Source organism: Trachinotus anak, unplaced genomic scaffold, assembly GCF_046630095.1.
Source record: "Trachinotus anak isolate AG129_WGS33_773 ecotype Australia unplaced genomic scaffold, CSIRO_AGI_Tana_v1 ptg000003l, whole genome shotgun sequence".
Lineage (NCBI taxonomy): Eukaryota > Metazoa > Chordata > Actinopteri > Carangiformes > Carangidae > Trachinotus > Trachinotus anak.
The window spans coordinates 10,046,663-10,064,935 of NW_027273854.1; the positions used below are offsets into that span (position 1 = coordinate 10,046,663).

The window sequence follows — 18,273 nt, forward strand, 5'->3', positions numbered from 1 at the left end:
CTGCTCTTGATGTCTCTGTTAACATGTGAACAATTATAAATGAGATGAAGCTGATGTTAAACTGAAACTAAAGCAACAAGAATAAAGATTCAGAACCTTTACAAAATCAGATCTGTGAATAACAAGTGGATAAAGAAACAAATCTATCAGTGTGGAAGCAGCAGCACATCACTTTCAATTCATGATGTTGTAATATTTTAGAGGCAGGAGGGAGACATCACCTCCACTTTCAACTATTAATAAAAATAAGAAAACAACAGATTAAAATGAGAGTCACAAAGCATGTAGATGTAACCACAGCTCCTCCTCCTGTCAGTCACTCTCAGTTTCAGTGTTGTATTAAATTGCTCCTCCAGCACCTCCTCTCCTCATCCTCCGCAGCCTCTCATCTGTCAGCAGTAAGCTCACTTTCCAAGTTACAAGGCCGTTCTCAGCACACACTGACAACATGCTGGGGACCCTCTGCTCTCTCATCACTGCTCTAACATGTAAGGAGGCCGACTGACTGCAGCTCTGACCTCATGTTGGATTCATCAGTCTGTGTGTTTCTCTTGACTCCATGTGATCTTGTTGTTTCCAGGTGTGAGTGGTGTGACGGTGGTGACACAGAAGCCTCCTGTTGTGACGCTGAGGAAAGGAGAGACAGTCACCATGGACTGTAACCTGGGGACTGTTACTAACGCTGCTGCTGGTATAAACAGATTCCAGGAGGAGCTCCTCAGTTTGTGCTGAGGTTTTATCATGGCAGCCGTTCCCCAACCTATGGCTCTGGTTTCTCTTCTCCCAAGTTCACATCTAATCATCAGTCAACATCAGATTATCGTTTGATCATCAAGAATGTGGAGGAGGGAGACTCAGCAGTTTATTACTGTAAAACATGGGACAGGTCTGCTAAGGGGCATGTATCACAGTGATTTACACTGTGACAAAAACCTCCTCACTGATCACTTCTGCTTTCTCAGCTGCTGACACATGTTGACTTTGAGTGAAGCAATGAGGTGATGTTTTCTTTAACTTCTAATTATAAACATAAAACTGATGATTTTTTTAAATGATCTGAGTATCACATAAATCCTCATATGTTTCCCAGTGGTACAATACTTATATACACTTTGCTATACGTACATGCTCTAACAAAACAAACGCAGCATATGAATACTCTTGAATAGAAACCATTAAAACACAAATTCTATTTAAGTCTTGTAAAAATCAAATGTTAAAACATAAAAAAAAAATAAAATTAAATGTTAATGTCTCTTGCTACTCATCACAAAAGAGTCATGTGATAGGAAGTTTGCCACTAATTGTCAGACAGCTCATCCAGATTCTCAGATTTATGATTAGATTAATTAGAATAAACTGGATAAATATCCAACATACTCACTTTCATGTAAATTATAAAGAACTGAAGTGAGAGATGTGAGACTCTTTGGCGATTAGAACCCATCGTGATGTCATCATATTGGAAAGGTGGGTGAGGCTGTGCGAAGAGGATCACGGCAAAATCTGATTGGTCACTGATCACACCTGTAGTCAGCTGATTATAAGAGGAGGGTTTGAGAGAGGGAGAGAGGCAGAAAGATGGTCTTCTTGATTGAACTTAGCTTCATTTGCATTTACACTATGGTTTGGACGTGATTCAAACCAATTTAACATTAAACTATAAACAAAGGTGTATTTCTAGTATGATCAACCCTTTTTGAAAAAGTAAGGGAAAAAGTGAACATAGTGAAAATGCTCAGTTCTATGCAGACAACATCAGCAAATTTCCCAAAACAATATATTACAGAAGATGTGTTTGTTAAGAGCAGAAATATCTGATTTTATCTGATGAAGTCTGAGTTGAGTGTAGAAACTCCTCCTCCTCCACTTCTCCTCTCCTCAGTGTCTTTATAAGCTTCAGTCTCTCTCCTCCTCACACTCCAACCCTGCTCACCTCTCAGCTGGACAGTAAGAGACGTTTACACCACACACTGACAACATGCTGGGGACCCTCTGCTCTCTCATCGCTGCTCTAACATGTAAGATATTCTTCTCCTTCCTTTTATAGTCCATATGTTCAGACACAAACCTTTCACTCATGTATTTCTGTGTGTGTGTTGACAGGTGTTGATGCAGTGATAGTGCTGACCCAGACGCCTGCTGTCCACACAGTTTCTACAGGACAAGAGGTTGTTCTCAACTGCAACATTCAGAGATATGATGGATATTCTGTCAGTTGGTACAAACAGGTTCCTGGTGCAGCTCCTCAGTACGTTCTGAGATTTCTCCATGGGAGCAGTTCACCCAGCTTTGGAACAGGATTCTCCTCAGACAGATTCAACTCTAAGTCCTCATCAAACATAGATTACCAGTTCATCATTAAGAGAACAGAGGCAGGAGACTCTGCTGTCTATTACTGTCAAACATGGGACAACTCTGCAAAAGAATATGTATCACAGTGATTCACACTGTGACAAAAACCTCCTCACTCAGCACTTCTGCTTTTCACCTGCTGACACATGTTGGATGTCACTGCAGCTACCAGGGAGATGTTTCCTGTATCTTCAGATTATAAACATAAAGACAGTTGACTTTCAAACTGGTACATCTTATTTTTACCTAATTCCTCAGAGCTATCCAAGCAGTGGTTACACACAGTGTGCTCCGTGTGTTTGCTTTCACAAAAATTTAGATAATATGAACACTAGTATATGTTAACCACTAATAATTAATCCAATATGTGAACCATAGGAGTTTTCATGAAAGTCTAACTTGGTGCGAGAGAACTTCAGCAAATAGCTGAGATGAAATGTGAACAGATGTGCTTCCTCTACATCCTGAACACTGTTTAAAACATGTTGTAACAAAGAACTGGAAGAAAACATGAACCTGAAAACTGATGAAGTTACAATTAGCATGTTTATTATTGAGACTTGGCAGGTTTAATAAAGTACAAATGTGATACAACCTTTGGAGTTAATAATCCTAACACAAGACACATCAGTAAGATTTCACAGACAACAGGAGCAACAACGACAAACTTCTGACTTGAGAGTTTTTTTAAATAAATAATTTATAAAGATGATCTTCCCATGCTGGGGACCCTCTGCTCTCTCATCGCTGCTCTAACATGTAAGATATTCTTCTCCTTCCTTTTATAGTCCATATGTTCAGACACAAACCTTTCACTCATGTATTTCTGTGTGTGTGTTGACAGGTGTTGATGCAGTGATAGTGCTGACCCAGACGCCTGCTGTCCACACAGTTTCTACAGGACAAGAGGTTGTTCTCAACTGCAACATTCAGAGAGATGATAGCAATGGAGTCCAGTGGTACAAACAGGTTCCTGGTGCAGCTCCTCAGCACGTTCTGAGATTTCACCATGGGGACAGTTCACTCACCTTTGGAACAGGATTCTCCTCAGACAGATTCAACTCTAAGTCCTCATCAAACATAGATTACCAGTTCATCATTAAGAGAACAGAGGCAGGAGACTCTGCTGTCTATTACTGTGACACATGGGACAGCTCTGCTGATGCAGCTGTATCACAGTGATTCATACTGTGACAAAAACCTCAGAGAGAGACTCACTGCAGATTTGATGAATTCTGAACAAAATGAAGATAAGATACCAGAAGTCTTGGAACAAAACATTAATGAAAACTCTAGTGTTCAAATATGAATCTCTGAAACAAGTGCAGCAGTGTTTTGTAAACTAAACAGACTGATGAAGGGAATGAGATGTTGACAGTGAAAGTTGGTCTCAACAGGATGTTTCAGTTCCACTCTCCTCATCAGTGAGAGTCAGGAGGTTTTTGTACAGCCATGTGTACAAACTGAATCACTGTGGTATTCGGACAAGGCACCAAGCTGATTGTGACAGGTAAGAACTTTTGAACTGATCATTACACAAGACTGGTTTTATGTTTCTGATTCAAATTGATAGAAAATAATCAATGTATATGTTACTTCCTGTTTGAAACATTTGACATTGAATGATAAAAGTTTTTGTCCATTGGTTTTGTTTTGTTGCCAGACTGTGTCTTTGAATGGAAGGGAAAGATCTGCAAATAATCACAATATTTGAAATATTTTCTACAAATGTTCACAGTTTGTCGATGTTTGAGGAAGTTTTGCCAGATTATTAATATTTACAAAATTGGGCTCAATTATTTGAGCTTTGTAAAATCCTACATGAACCGAACCGTGAATGCTAAATTACAGTGTAAAATATAAATATTTCTTTTCTAAACGTCCAAAGGTTCTTTATGATTTTGAACGTACCTGAGTTTCATTTTGGCTTTTTGACATGATTTTTTTTTTTTGTTTGATCTGCACAAAAAGGAAAAGTGACTGGTAAACCTGAATGTATCACAGAGACTGAAATGATTTTCTCAAATTTTTGAAAGACACAGAAGGAGATCAAAACATTTTTGTTTTTGACTGATAGATTGATGTGTTTGCATTTTTCATCATTTTTATCCAAGTTTCATTTTGTCTTTTTGAAATAAAATATTTTTGATTATTTGAGGTTTAATTCACAATATTAAAGAAAGTGATAGATATAGTGTAGTTTTCTGTCAGTTACTGAAATGATTTTGTTGGATTTTTTAAAGACACAGACATGAAAAAAATTCAAGTTCCTTTGATTCTTTATTTTAATCATGGCGTGATTTTACAAATTTGTTTCCAACATGACAAATTATCATAAATTATTAAGCTTGTGACTGAAATGTTTTTTTAAAACAATTTGAGCATGATCTGTTTTCTACGTCTTTGGTGATCAAAATGTTTTATGTCTCCTGTGTGATGCGTTGTCAAAGCAATTATCAAATAAATCTGTGACTATCATGCTTTGTGTGAATAATTTGATCCTACTCATGTTATTAATGTGCTCCATGTGTTTTCAGGCTCCAGCCTCTCTCCTCCTGTCCTGACAGTCTTCCCTCCGTCCAGTGCTGAGCTCCAGTCCAACAAAGCCTCTCTGGTCTGTCTGTCCAGTCAGTCTGTGCCTTTTGCAGATGTGACCTGGTTGGTTGGTGGGAGTCCAGTGAGCAGTGGGATCTCTACCAGCACCGCTGTTCAACAACCAGACCACACTTTCCAAATCAGCAGCTATCTGGCCATCCAGACGTCAGACTGGAACATGGATAAGCTTTACACATGTAAAGTGTCTTTGGGCTCCCAGACTTCACAGAAAAACATCAACAAGTCAGACTGTCCCACTGAAGAATAGTAGAGGAGCAGAATGAGTGTTTCAAACCTGCTTCTTTACTGTTTGTGCTGTTTGCTCATGACAAGGTTCACATGTTAGAAAAGATGTGTCTGCACGCTTGTAATAAATGTTGTGACAGTTAGGTGGAGGTGTTGTATCAGCTTTGCATCTACTGCATTTAAGCGAATCATTCAATAAAAAAACTTTGATCATAAAATTGTTTGTATTTATTTGTGGTGATGGGAAAATATTTAAATCAATAATTTTCGAGAAATTAACCTTCACTCTATATTATTTATCTCTGACAGTTACAGTTAACCGAGGACACAGAGATAATCCACATATTCTTGTTTCATTCTTGCTTGAACATGTGCAGTATATTTAAATTCAGAAAGATAAATTGTTGTTACATTTGTAATAAAAGCACAACAGAGAGATTCATATGACTTAATCTGGTTTTAGTTGCCTGCAACAGTTAAAATGTTTGAAGATTTACATAAAATGAGCAGAAACTGAAACTGAGATTTCATCCTCCATCAGCGAAGCATCACCTCTCTGCTCCTCCCCCTCTTCCTTCCCACGATGCACCTGCAGGCCTCCTCTCCTTAGTTATAGCTTCATGTAAATGAGGAGGTCAAGTGTCATCAACCCTCCAGTCTCTGGAAACACACTGATGTTTTAAATCTTAACATGAAGTCAATCACAGACAGTTTAGCTGTAATGTGTGTAAATAATGTTCATGTGTGCAGAGTCAAATCTGAGATGCTGCTCTTGATGTCTCTGTTAACATGTGAACAATTATAAATCAGATGAAGCTGATTTTAAACTGAAACTAAAGCAACAAGAATAAAGATTCAGAAACTTTACAAAATCATATCTGTGAATCAGATCTGTGAATCCCATTTATGAACAACTTATTAACATTAACATTTATTAACAGCCACAACTTATAACCTGTAGATGTCTTGTCATTTAACTTGAGGAAAAGATGTTTTGTTTTGTAAACTTTTACTGAACCAAGTGAATATAGAGAATATAAATATAAAGAAAATAAAGAATCAAAGGAACTTGAATTTTTTTCACTAACTTTTTATAATAAAAGTTAAAAAAAACATTATTATTGTACTATTAATTTATAAACATTACCATGTAAAAAAAAGATTAATTTAATTTTGGCCATTTTACAATCTTTACATAAACTGTCAAAAAGTCCTGTATGTGCAGGGAAAATTACACAAATGTTGACTGAATCATTCAAAGAAGAAAATGGATCATACATTTTCAGAATTTATTGATCTTATGTTTGCAACTTCCATTTAAATATATGACCACCATCTGAGTGTCTCATAGGTTTAGACCACAGCTCCTCCTCCTGTCAGTCACTCTCAGTTTCAGTGTTGTATTAAATTGCTCCTCCAGCACCTCCTCTCCTCATCCTCCACAGCCTCTCATCTGTCAGCAGTAAGCTCACTTTCCAAGTTACAAGGCCGTTCTCAGCACACACTGACAACATGCTGGGGACCCTCTGCTCTCTCATCACTGCTCTAACATGTAAGGAGGCCGACTTACTGCAGCTCTGACCTCATGTTGGATTCATCAGTCTGTGTGTTTCTCTTGACTCCATGTGATCTTGTTGTTTCCAGGTGTGAGTGGTGTCACGGTGGTGACACAGAAGCCTCCTGTAGTGTCGCTGAGGAAAGGAGAGACAGTCACCATGGACTGTAACCTGGGGACTGTTACTAACGCTGCTGCTGGCTGGTATAAACAGATTCCAGGAGGAGCTCCTCAGTATGTGCTGGCGAACTATCATGGCTGGAGCTCCCCATCCTATGGCTCTGGTTTCTCTTCTCCCAAGTTCACATCTACTCATCAGTCAACATCAGATTATCGTTTGATCATCAAGAATGTGGAGGAGGGAGACTCAGCAGTATATTACTGTAGCACATGGGACAGCTCTGCTAATGCAGCTGTATCACAGTGATTTACACTGTGACAAAAACCTCCTCACTGATCACTTCTGCTTTCTGAGTCTCTGACACATCTGGACTGAGTGTGAATCCATGAACCAAAGCTCTCTTTAATTTCACTACAGACACAGAGACAAATCTATAATATTTCCTCTCAAATCTTCTCAATGGATTTTCACTGTAGTGAAAGTGAGATCTATAATAACCTCACTCCTTCATTAGGAGACAGACCCTGAAGCCAACTGTTACTCAGCCATTACAGAATCAAACAGTGAACAGATGAACTTGGCAACAGGAACAGTTGATACAAAGACTTGATTTGGTCATTATTAGTCAGTCAGTCCAGTTTGGATGAATAGGAAACATGTTTTCTTGGTGAGATGAACATTCAGAAGAATAAAATACTGTGATGAAATGTAAAATTAAACTCTGTGGAGAAAGTTGTCTACTGCACATATTAACATAGTGAGAATTTCATAACACAGACCTAAAGTACAACGGTAATATATTTATCCTGTGACCTATCAGACTATTTGAAGATTCATATGGGAAGGTAAAATCAAATTAATCTGACTGTTGGAGACAGTTCCGATATTGTGGCAATAATGAACGAGGCAGAGGTCAGAGTTCACTTCTCCAACCGCTTGGTTTACTCCAGGAACACAAAGCTACAGGGCAGCATGTTTAACTAGGCAGAGAGGCTCAACAGCCCTCGTTCCCCAGGTAAAACCCAACTTCACCATCACACACACAGCAGGCCAGCCCCCACCCCCATCTCCAACACTCACCAACATGCTCTCTGAACTTCACCATGCCAGACAGATGATTGGCAGCCAGACAGGAGACTGCAGTCTGACTCCACTACACAGAAGTTGAACTGTACAGGGCTGCTACAGTATGATGACAAACATCAGTGGATTATTCAGCCCATGCATGTGTGTTGCTTTACATGCTGCTAGCTGGTATAAACAGATTCCAGGAGGAGCTCCTCAGCATGTGCTCAGGTTTGGTCATGACTGGAGCTCTGTATATTATGGCTCTTGTTTCTCTTCTCCCATGTTCACATCTAACCATCAGTCAACATCAGATTATCGTTTGATCATCAAGAATGTGGAGGAGGGAGACTCAGCAGTTTATTACTGTAAAACATGGGACAGGTCTGCTAAGGAGCACGTATCACAGTGATTTACACTGTGACAAAAACCTCCTCACTGATCACTTCTGCTTTCTCAGCTGCTGACACATGTTGACTTTGAGTGAAGCAATGAGGCGATGTTTTCTTTAACTTCTAATTATAAACACAAAAGTGATGATTTTTTTTTAAATGATATGAGTATCACACAAATCCTCATATGTTTCCCAGTGGTACAATATTTATATACACTTTGCTATATGTACATGCTCTAACAAAACAAATGCACCATATGAATACTCTTGAATAGAAACCATTAAAACACAAATTCCATTGTAAAAATCATTGTTTTCAGTAAATGTTAATGTCTCTTGCTGCTCATCACACAAGAGTCATGTTATAGGAAGTTTGCCACTAATTGTCAGACAGCTCATCCAGATTCTCAGAGTTATGATTAGATGAATTAGAATAAACTGGATAAATATCCAACATCCTCACTATTATTTCAATTGTAGAGAACTGAAGTGAGAGATGTGAGACTCTTTGGCGATTAGACCCCATCGTGATGTCATCATATTGGAAAGGTGGGTGAGGCTGTGCGAAGAGGATCGTGGCAAAATCTGATTGGTCACTGAACACACCTGTAGTCAGCTGATAACAAGAAGAGGGTTGAATCTGATTTTATCTGTTTAGTCTGAGTTGAGAGTAGAAACTCCTCCTCCTCCACTTCTCCTCTCCTCAGTGTCTTTATAAGCTTCAGTCTCTCTCCTCCTCACACTCCAACCCTGCTCACCTCTCAGCTGGACAGTAAGAGACTTTTACACCACACACTGACAACATGCTGGGGACCCTCTGCTCTCTCATCGCTGCTCTAACATGTAAGATATTCTTCTCCTTCCTTTTATAGTCCATATGTTCAGACACAAACCTTTCACTCATGTATTTCTGTGTGTGTGTTGACAGGTGTTGATGCAGTGAAAGTGCTGACCCAGACGCCTGCTGTCCACACAGTTTCTACAGGACAAGAGGTTGTTCTCAACTGCAACATTCAGAGAGATGATAACCGATATGTCAGTTGGTATAAACAGGTTCCTGGTTCAGCTCCTCAGTACGTTCTGAAATTTTACCATTCTCACAGTTCACCCAGCTTTGGAACAGGATTCTCCTCAGACAGATTCAACTCTAAAGCCTCATCAAACATAGATTACCAGTTCATCATTAAGAGAACAGAGGCAGGAGACTCTGCTCAGTATTTCTGTGAGACATGGGACAGCTCTGCTTCTGCAGCTGTAACACAGTGATTCACACTGTGACAAAAACCTCCTCATTAAACACTTCTGCTTTTTAAGTCTCTGTTCTTCATTGAGAAAGAATCCATCAACAAATGCTCTCTCTAGCTTCACATGTAACTTTAAAATGTGTCTTTAATCTGTTCTTATCTGACTCATTTCTTTACTTTTCTTATTTTTCACACATATTTCTTATCCCTCTTTACGTCTTTATGTTCCGTACACGGCCCTTTACCTAACAGAATGCAGCCGCAGCAGCTACCACTCAACAGGTTGAGGAATAACTGTGTTTCACACGCCACAATCCACAACAACTGTTTTATTTATTCAATTCACACCACCCACTTTGTTACTAAAGGTCAGATCAGGACTGGACTCAGTTCCTGACCACCATGGCTGGATCCACCTGTTTTGGACCTTGGCTCAGCACAGCTCAGTATAGATTTCAGCTTCATTTCAATTGCACATGGCCCCAGAAACCAGCCAGTGCTCCTGTGCAGGAATACTACCTGGCACAGAGGTTGTGTATATCAGTGTGTCTGTAATAACTTGATCTACATGATGGAGCCACAGAGGTGTTTATAGTCACCACAAACCCTTTATTAACATTTCACATCATCTGTAAAAGACTGTATAAATGCCACGTCAAATAAGATCCAACAATAATCTTTGAACACTAACTGTGTTCAGCTTTTGTAAAAATGTAAAGATGGTCAGTGATTCACTTTTCCAAATAACAGGTTTACTTCAGGAGACGTCTTCAACTTTCATGCTTAAATAATTAAGAATAGGATGTTTCCTCTGATGATGAACTTGTGAATGGATCATTTTGAACCTTAAGAAAACAGAAGGATATTTGATAGATCCTTATTGATTGAATTAGTGATGGTGATGAATTTTAATATTCCAGCAGAAAGTGTGATTAAAGAAACAACACTGTTAAATAGAGATGGACAGGGGGCGGCCTGATGGCAGAGTGGTTAGGGCGGTACAACATGAGCGGATGGTCTTAGCAGGCCTGACTATTTCCTTCGTGTCATCCCCCCTCTCTCTGCCCCTTTCCTGTCACTCTCTACTGTCCTGTCAATAAAGGCACAAAATCCCCCCCAAAAATATCTTTAAAAATAGAGATGGACAGTGAAACACTTTGGCTGTGAATGATGATGATGATGATGATGATGATGATGATGATGATGATGATGATGATGATGATGGTGATGGAGAATAAGACTCACAAAGGTTAAAAATACAACGTCTTTATAAATTAACATTTATCACGTTGGCTTAGTGATTAAAATACATATGAAAATAAAAAAAACAAACAAACAAACAAAAACAATAATAAAGAAAATTTGCTTTTACAATTATCTTTAAATAGAAAAATGACATGATACCCAAGGTAAGGAGACCACAAAAGAATATGTCTGAAAATCTACAAGGGCAAAGCATATTTGTATAATTGTTGAATTTGTATTACTTGCTATCAATTGCTTATAGAATGGAAAATTGATGACAACTGGCTGAAATATATAATGTTGTACCACTCCTGATAATCATGAAAACTCCTCCTGCTCCACTTCTCCTCTCCTCAGTGAAGCATCACCTCTCTGCTCCTCCCCCTCTTCCTTCCCACGATGTTCATAAATGGGATTCAGATCAGTGAATCCCATTTATGAACAGCTTATTAACATTAACATTTATTAACAGCCACAACTTATAACCTGTAGATGTCTTGTCATTTTAACTTGAGGAAAAGATGTTTTGTTTTGTAAACTTTTACTGAACCAAGTGAATATAGAGAATATAAATATAAAGAATATAAAGAAGCACAGGAACTTGAATTTTTTTTTTTTGTAATAAAAGTTAGGACAAGATTATTATTGTAATATTCATTTCTAAACATTACCATGTAAAAAAAATGATTAATATAAATGTTGGCCATTTTACAATCTTATATAAACTGTCACAAAGTCCTCTATGTGCAGGGAAAATTACACAAACATATTAAAATGTTGACTGAATCATTCAAAAATGGATCATACAATTTCAGAATTTATTGACCTTATGTTTGCAACTTCCATTTAAATATATGACCACCATCTGAGTGTCTCATAGGTTTAAACCACAGCTCCTCCTCCTGTCAGTCACTCTCAGTTTCAGTGTTGTATTAAATTGCTCCTCCAGCACCTCCTCTCCTCATCCTCCACAGCCTCTCATCTGTCAGCAGTAAGCTGACTTTCCAAGTTACAAGGCCGTTCTCAGCACACACTGACAACATGCTGGGGACCCTCTGCTCTCTCATCACTGCTCTAACATGTAAGGAGGCCGACTTACTGCAGCTCTGACCTCATGTTGGATTCATCAGTCTGTGTGTTTCTCTTGACTCCATGTCGTCTTGTTGTTTCCAGGTGTGAGTGGTGTGACGGTGGTGACACAGAAGCCTCCTGTTGTGACGCTGAGGAAAGGAGAGACAGCCACCATGGACTGTAACCTGGGGACTGTTACTAATTATGCTGCTATCTGGTATAAACAGATTCCAGGAGGAGTTCCTCAGCATGTGCTGAGGTTTCATCACAGCTGGAGCTCCACAGCCTATGGCTCTGGTTTCTCCTCTCCCAAGTTCACATCTACTCATCAGTCAACATCAGATTATCGTTTGATCATCAAGAATGTGGAGGAGGGAGACTCAGCAGTTTATGACTGTAAAACATGGGACACCTCTGTGAATGAGTTCGTATCACAGTGATTTACACTGTGACAAAAACCTCCTCACTGATCACTTCTGCTTTCTCAGCTGCTGACACATGTTGACTTTGAGTGAAGCAATGAAGCAATGTTTTCTTTAACTTCTAATGATAAACATGAAAGTGATGATTTTTTAAATTGATCTGAGTATCACACAAATCCTCATATGTTTCCCAATGGTACAATACTTATATACACTTTGCTATATGTACATGCTCTAACAAAACAAACGCACCATATGAATACTCTTGAATAGAAACCATTAAAACACAAATTCTATTTAAATGTTGTAAAAACCATTGTTTTCAGTAAATGTTAATGTCTCTTGCTACTCATCACACAAGAGTCATGTTATAGGAAGTTTGCCACAAATTGTCAGACAGCTCATCCAGCTTCTCAGAGTTATGATTAGATGAATTAGAATAAACTGGATAAATATCCTCACTTTTATGTTAATTGTAGAGAACTGAAGTGAGAGATGTGAGACTCTTTGGCAATCAGACCCCATCGTGATGTCATCATATTGGAAAGGTGGGTGGGGCTGTGTGAAGATGATCGTGGCAAAATCTGATTGGTCACTGAACACACCTGTAGTCAGCTGATAACAAGAAGAGGGTTGAATCTGATTTTATCTGTTGAAGTCTGAGTTGAGAGTAGAAACTCCTCCTCCTCCACTTCTCCTCTCCTCAGTGTCTTTATAAGCTTCAGTCTCTCTCCTCCTCACACTCCAACCCTGCTCACCTCTCAGCTGGACAGTAAGAGACCCTTACACCACACACTGACAACATGCTGGGGACCCTCTGCTCTCTCATCACTGCTCTAACATGTAAGGAGGCCGACTTACTGCAGCTCTGACCTCATGTTGGATTCATCAGTCTGTGTGTTTCTCTTGACTCCATGTCATCTTGTTGTTTCCAGGTGTGAGTGGTGTGACGGTGGTGACACAGAAGCCTCCTGTTGTGACGCTGAGGAAAGGAGAGACAGTCACCATGGACTGTAACCTGGGGACTGTTACTAACTATGCTGCTAGCTGGTATAAACAGATTCCAGGAGGAGCTCCTCAGTTTGTGCTGGCGAACTATCACAGCTGGAGCTCCCCAGCCTATGGCTCTGGTTTCTCTTCTCCCAAGTTCACATCTACTCATCAGTCAACATCAGATTATCGTTTGATCATCAAGAATGTGGAGGAGGGAGACTCAGCAGTATATTACTGTAGCACATGGGACAGCTCTGCTAAGGAGAACGTATCACAGTGATTTACACTGTGACAAAAACCTCCTCACTAAACACTTCTGCTTTCTGAGTCTCTGACATATCTGGTCTGAGTGTGAATCCATGAACCAAAGCTCTCTGTAATTCCACTACAGACACAGAGACAAATCTATAATATTTCCTCTTAAATCTTCTCAATGGATTTTCACTGTAGTGAAAGTGAGATCTATAATAACCTCAGCCCTTCATTGGGAGACAGACCCTGAAGAAAACTGTTACTCAGCTATTACAGAATCAAACAGTGAACAGATGAACTTGGCAACATGAACAGTTGATACAAAGACTTGATTTGGTCATTATTAGCCAGTCAGTCCAGTTTGGATGAATAGGAAACATGTTCTCTTGATAAGATGAACATTCAGAAGAATAAAATACTGTGATTTTCCCGAATCCCACACTGTACCCCCCCCCCCCCCCCCAGGAGTATAGTTTGGGTTCTGTTATTTTTTCTCCTCTCCTCTCCACTTGTTTTTTCCCCATTCCTCCTTTTTAAATGGCGCCGCAGATGGCTGCCTCGGTGTTTTGGTGCGCTCTGCACCATTCACCAGAACAAATTCCTTGTACGTGAAAACATACTTGGCAATAAACCTGATTCTGATTCTGATTCTGATTCTGATTCTGATTCTGATTCTGATGAAATGTAAAGTTAAACTCTGTGGAGAAAGTTGTCTACTGCACATATGAACATAGTGAGACCTTCATAACACAAACCTAAAATACAATGGTAATAGATTTATCCTGTGACCTATAAGACTATTTAAAGATTCATATGGGAAGGTAAAATCAAATTAATCTCACTGTTGGAGTCAGTAACGATGTTATGGCAATAATGAACGAGGCAGAGGTCAGAGTTCACTTCTCCAACCACTTGGTTTACTCCAGGAACACAAAGCTACAGGGCAGCATGTTTAACTAGGCAGAGAGGCTCAGCAGCCCTCGTTCCCCAGGTAAAACCCAACTTCACCATCACACACACAGCAGGCCAGCCCCCACCCCCATCTCCAACAATCACCAGCATGCTCTCTGAACTTTACCATGCCATACAGATGATTGGCAGCCAGACAGGAGACTGCAGTCTGACTCCACTACACAGAAGTTTAACCGTACAGGGCTGCTACAGTATGATGACAAACATCAGCAGTTCTCTAAACACAGCAGGAAGATACATCTTGATGAAGAATACCAGTTCAATAAGGAGAGATCAGTTGGAAGTGTGTAGCAGTGTTTAGGACTTTGGGGATTAGATCAACATGATGAATCATCACTGAGCACTGGTCCATGAAGACAGGAGACAGGTGAAACACACCAGAGTCTAGACCCTGGTGGTGGTGGAGTAAAACCAGCAGATGGAAGCTGAGACACCTGGATCATCCTGAGTGATAAGGTGGTGATGTGGAGGAGGTGGTGGATTGTGCAATTGCACATCTGACAGAATGACAGAAAAAGAGTGATGTTTAAAGAACAGCGTCTAAGGACCGACTGAACTGAGGAAGAAAGATGATTGGCCAGATATGTTGACGTCAGAATCATGAATGAAAGGGACTTTTACAGTGTGAAAAAGTGGAAGAGAGTGGAACAAGGAAATAGAAAGAATTTCCAACTGACAGAAAACGAGAGGGAAAAGACCTTCGTTGAGTTATGAATGAAACTTTTAGAAAAGCACAAAGGACAATTGTAGTGGTAGTTTTAACACACACACACACACACACCCACACACACGACCCCTCTCTCTCCTCTGCAGGCCTCCTTTCTTTGTTTGGCTTCATGTAAATTAAGAATGTGTCAGCTCTCTGTCCTGGAAACACTCTGATGTTTTAGTGATTAGCAGTGGTGACTAGTGGATGATTCAGCCCATGCATGTGTGTTGCTTTACATGTGCACAGAGCCACAACTTATAACCTGTAGATGTCTTGTCATTTTAACTCGAGGAAAAGATGCTTTTTTTGTAAACCACACAGTTTCTACAGGACAAGAGATTGTTCTCAACTGCAACATTCAGAGAGTTGATAGCAATGGAGTCCAGTGGTATAAACAGGTTCCTGGTGCAGCTCCTCAGTATGTTCTGAGATTTCACCATGGGGACAGTTCACTCAGCTTTGGAACAGGATTCTCCTCAGACAGATTCAACTCTATGTCCTCATCAAACATAGATTACCAGTTCATCATTAAGAGAACAGAGGCAGGAGACTCTGCTGTCTATTATTGTCAAACATGGGACGACTCTGCTTCTGCAGCTGTATCACAGTGATTCACACTGTGACAAAAACCTCAGAGAGAGACTCACTGCAGATTTGATGAATTCTGAACAAAATGAAGATGAGACACCAGAAGTCTTGAAACAAAACCTTTAACAAAGTTCAAATGATCTTCAGAAGTTGTTTGAAACATGTGCAGCAGTGTTTTGTAAACTAAACAGACTGATGAAGGGAATGAGATGTTGACAGTGAAAGTTGGTCTCAACAGGATGTTTCAGTTCCACTCTCCTCATCAGTGAGAGTCAGGAGGTTTTTGTACAGCCATGTGTACAAACTGAATCGCTGTGGTATTCGGACAAGGCACCAAGCTGATTGTGACAGGTAAGAACTTTTGAACTGATCATTACACAAGACTGGTTTTATGTTTCTGATTCAAATTGAAAGAAAATAATCAATGTATATGTTACTTCCTGTTTGAAACATTTGACATTGAATTATAAAAGCTTTTGTCCATTGGTTTTGTTTTGTTACCAGACTGTCTCTTTGAATGGAAGGGAAAGATCTGCAAATAATCACAATATCTGAAATATTTTCTACAAATGTTCACAGTTTGTTGATGTTTGAAGAAGTTTTACCAGATTATTAATATTTATAAAATTGGGCTCAATTATTTGAGCTTTGTAAAATCCTACATGAACTGAACTGTGAATGCTAAATTATAGTGTTTGAAATATTTCTTTTCTAAATGTCCAAAGGTTTTTTATGATTTTGAACGTACCTGAGTTTCATTTTGGCTTTTTGAAATGAAATGTTTTTGTAGTTTGATCTGCACAAAAAGAAAAGTGACTGGTAAACCTGAATTTATCACAGAGACTGAAATGATTTTATCAAATTTTTGAAAGACACAGAAGGAAGTCAAAATATTTTTGTTTTTGACTGATAGATTGATGTGTTTGCATTTGTCATAATTTTTAGCCAAGTTTCATTTTGTCTTTTTGAAATGAAATATTATTGATTGTTTGTGGTTTGATTCACACTATTAAAGAAAGTGATAGATATAGTGTAGTTTTTTATCAGTTTCTGAAATGATTTTGTTGGATTTTTCAAAGACACAGAAAGTGACTTTATAAATTTGTTTCCAACATAAAAATTATACTGAAGTAATGTTTGTAAAGTTTGTGACTGAAGGAGTTTTAAAAATAATTTGAGCATTATCTGTTTTATATGTTTTTGTTGATCTAAATTTTTTCTCCCATGTGATGCGTTGCCAAAGCAATTATCAAATAAATCTGTCACTATCATGCTTTGTATGAATAATTGGATCCTACTCATGTTATTAATGTGCTCCATGTGTTTTCAGGCTCCAGCCTCTCTCCTCCTGTCCTGACAGTCTTCCCTCCGTCCAGTGCTGAGCTCCAGTCCAACAAAGCCTCTCTGGTCTGTCTGTCCAGTCAGTCTGTGCCTTTTGCAGATGTGACCTGGTTGGTTGGTGGGAGTCCAGTGAGCAGTGGGATCTCTACCAGCACCGCTGTTCAACAACCAGACCACACTTTCCAAATCAGCAGCTATCTGGCCATCCAGACGTCAGACTGGAACATGGATAAGCTTTACACATGTAAAGTGTCTTTGGGCTCCCAGACTTCACAGAAAAACATCAACAAGTCAGACTGTCCCACTGAAGAATAGTAGAGGAGCAGAATGAGCGTTTCAAACCTGCTTCTTTACTGTTTGTGCTGTTTGCTCATGACAAGGTTCACATGTTAGAAAAGATGTGTCTGCACGCTTGTAATAAATGTTGTGACAGTTAGGTGGAGGTGTTGTATCAGCTTTGCATCTGCTGCATTTTTCATCATTCATTTAATAAAATCAAAGAAAAAAATCTGTGATCAAGAAATTGTTTGTATTTATTTGCACTGATGAAAATATCACTTACAGCATAAATATCTAAACTGTGATAACATTCACAAGAGTTTAATGTTCTTCTGATATTCATGTCAGAGGCAAATATAGATCCAGAAGACACAGGTAACAGACGATTGCTACTTTATTCAATATAAACTTTACTTTGTAAAAACATTCACCTTTTCAATAAAAACATAATAGAGAAACTCATTTGTATATTTGTGTCTGTTTTTAGTTTTCAGCAATAGTTGAGACGTTAGAACAATCAGATGAAATGAGCAGCAACTGAAACTGAGTTTTCATCCTCCATCAGTGAAGCATCACCTCTCTGCTCCTCCCCCTCTTCCTTCCCACGATGCACCTGCAGGCCTCCTCTCCTTATTTATAGCTCCATGTAAATGAGGAGGTCAAGTGTCATCAACCCTCCTGTCTCTGGAAACACACTGATGTTTTAAATCTTAACATGAAGTCAATCACAGACAGTTTAGCTGTAATGTGTGTAAATAATGTTCATGTGTGCAGAGTCAAATCTGAGATGCTGCTCTTGATGTCTCTGTTAACATGTGAACAATTA

The 18,273-nt window shown here is 39.2% G+C and overlaps 1 protein-coding gene and 1 pseudogene across 3 annotated transcripts; both read left to right on the plus strand.

Moving 5' to 3' along the window:
• Nucleotides 1-433: 433 nt before the first annotated feature.
• Nucleotides 434-5,414, plus strand: LOC139615481 (immunoglobulin lambda-1 light chain-like; annotated as a pseudogene).
• A 1,187-nt stretch (nt 5,415-6,601) lies between these two features.
• On the plus strand, nt 6,602-17,691 carry LOC139615492 (immunoglobulin lambda-1 light chain-like). Of its 3 annotated transcripts, none has more exons than XM_071473518.1 (4): nt 6,602-6,748; nt 6,841-7,166; nt 16,145-16,178; nt 17,158-17,691. In XM_071473518.1, exons 1-4 carry the CDS (start codon nt 6,709-6,711, stop codon nt 17,481-17,483), a joined length of 726 nt encoding a protein of 241 aa, XP_071329619.1. In that variant the 5' UTR covers nt 6,602-6,708; the 3' UTR covers nt 17,484-17,691. The 3 variants fall into 3 exon arrangements, with proteins under 3 accessions (XP_071329619.1, XP_071329621.1, XP_071329622.1); XM_071473520.1 differs by lacking the exon at nt 6,841-7,166 and adding an exon at nt 9,260-9,585 and having other exon boundaries at nt 6,623-6,748; XM_071473521.1 differs by lacking the exons at nt 6,602-6,748; nt 6,841-7,166 and adding exons at nt 9,040-9,174; nt 9,260-9,585.
• Nucleotides 17,692-18,273: the final 582 nt, after the last annotated feature.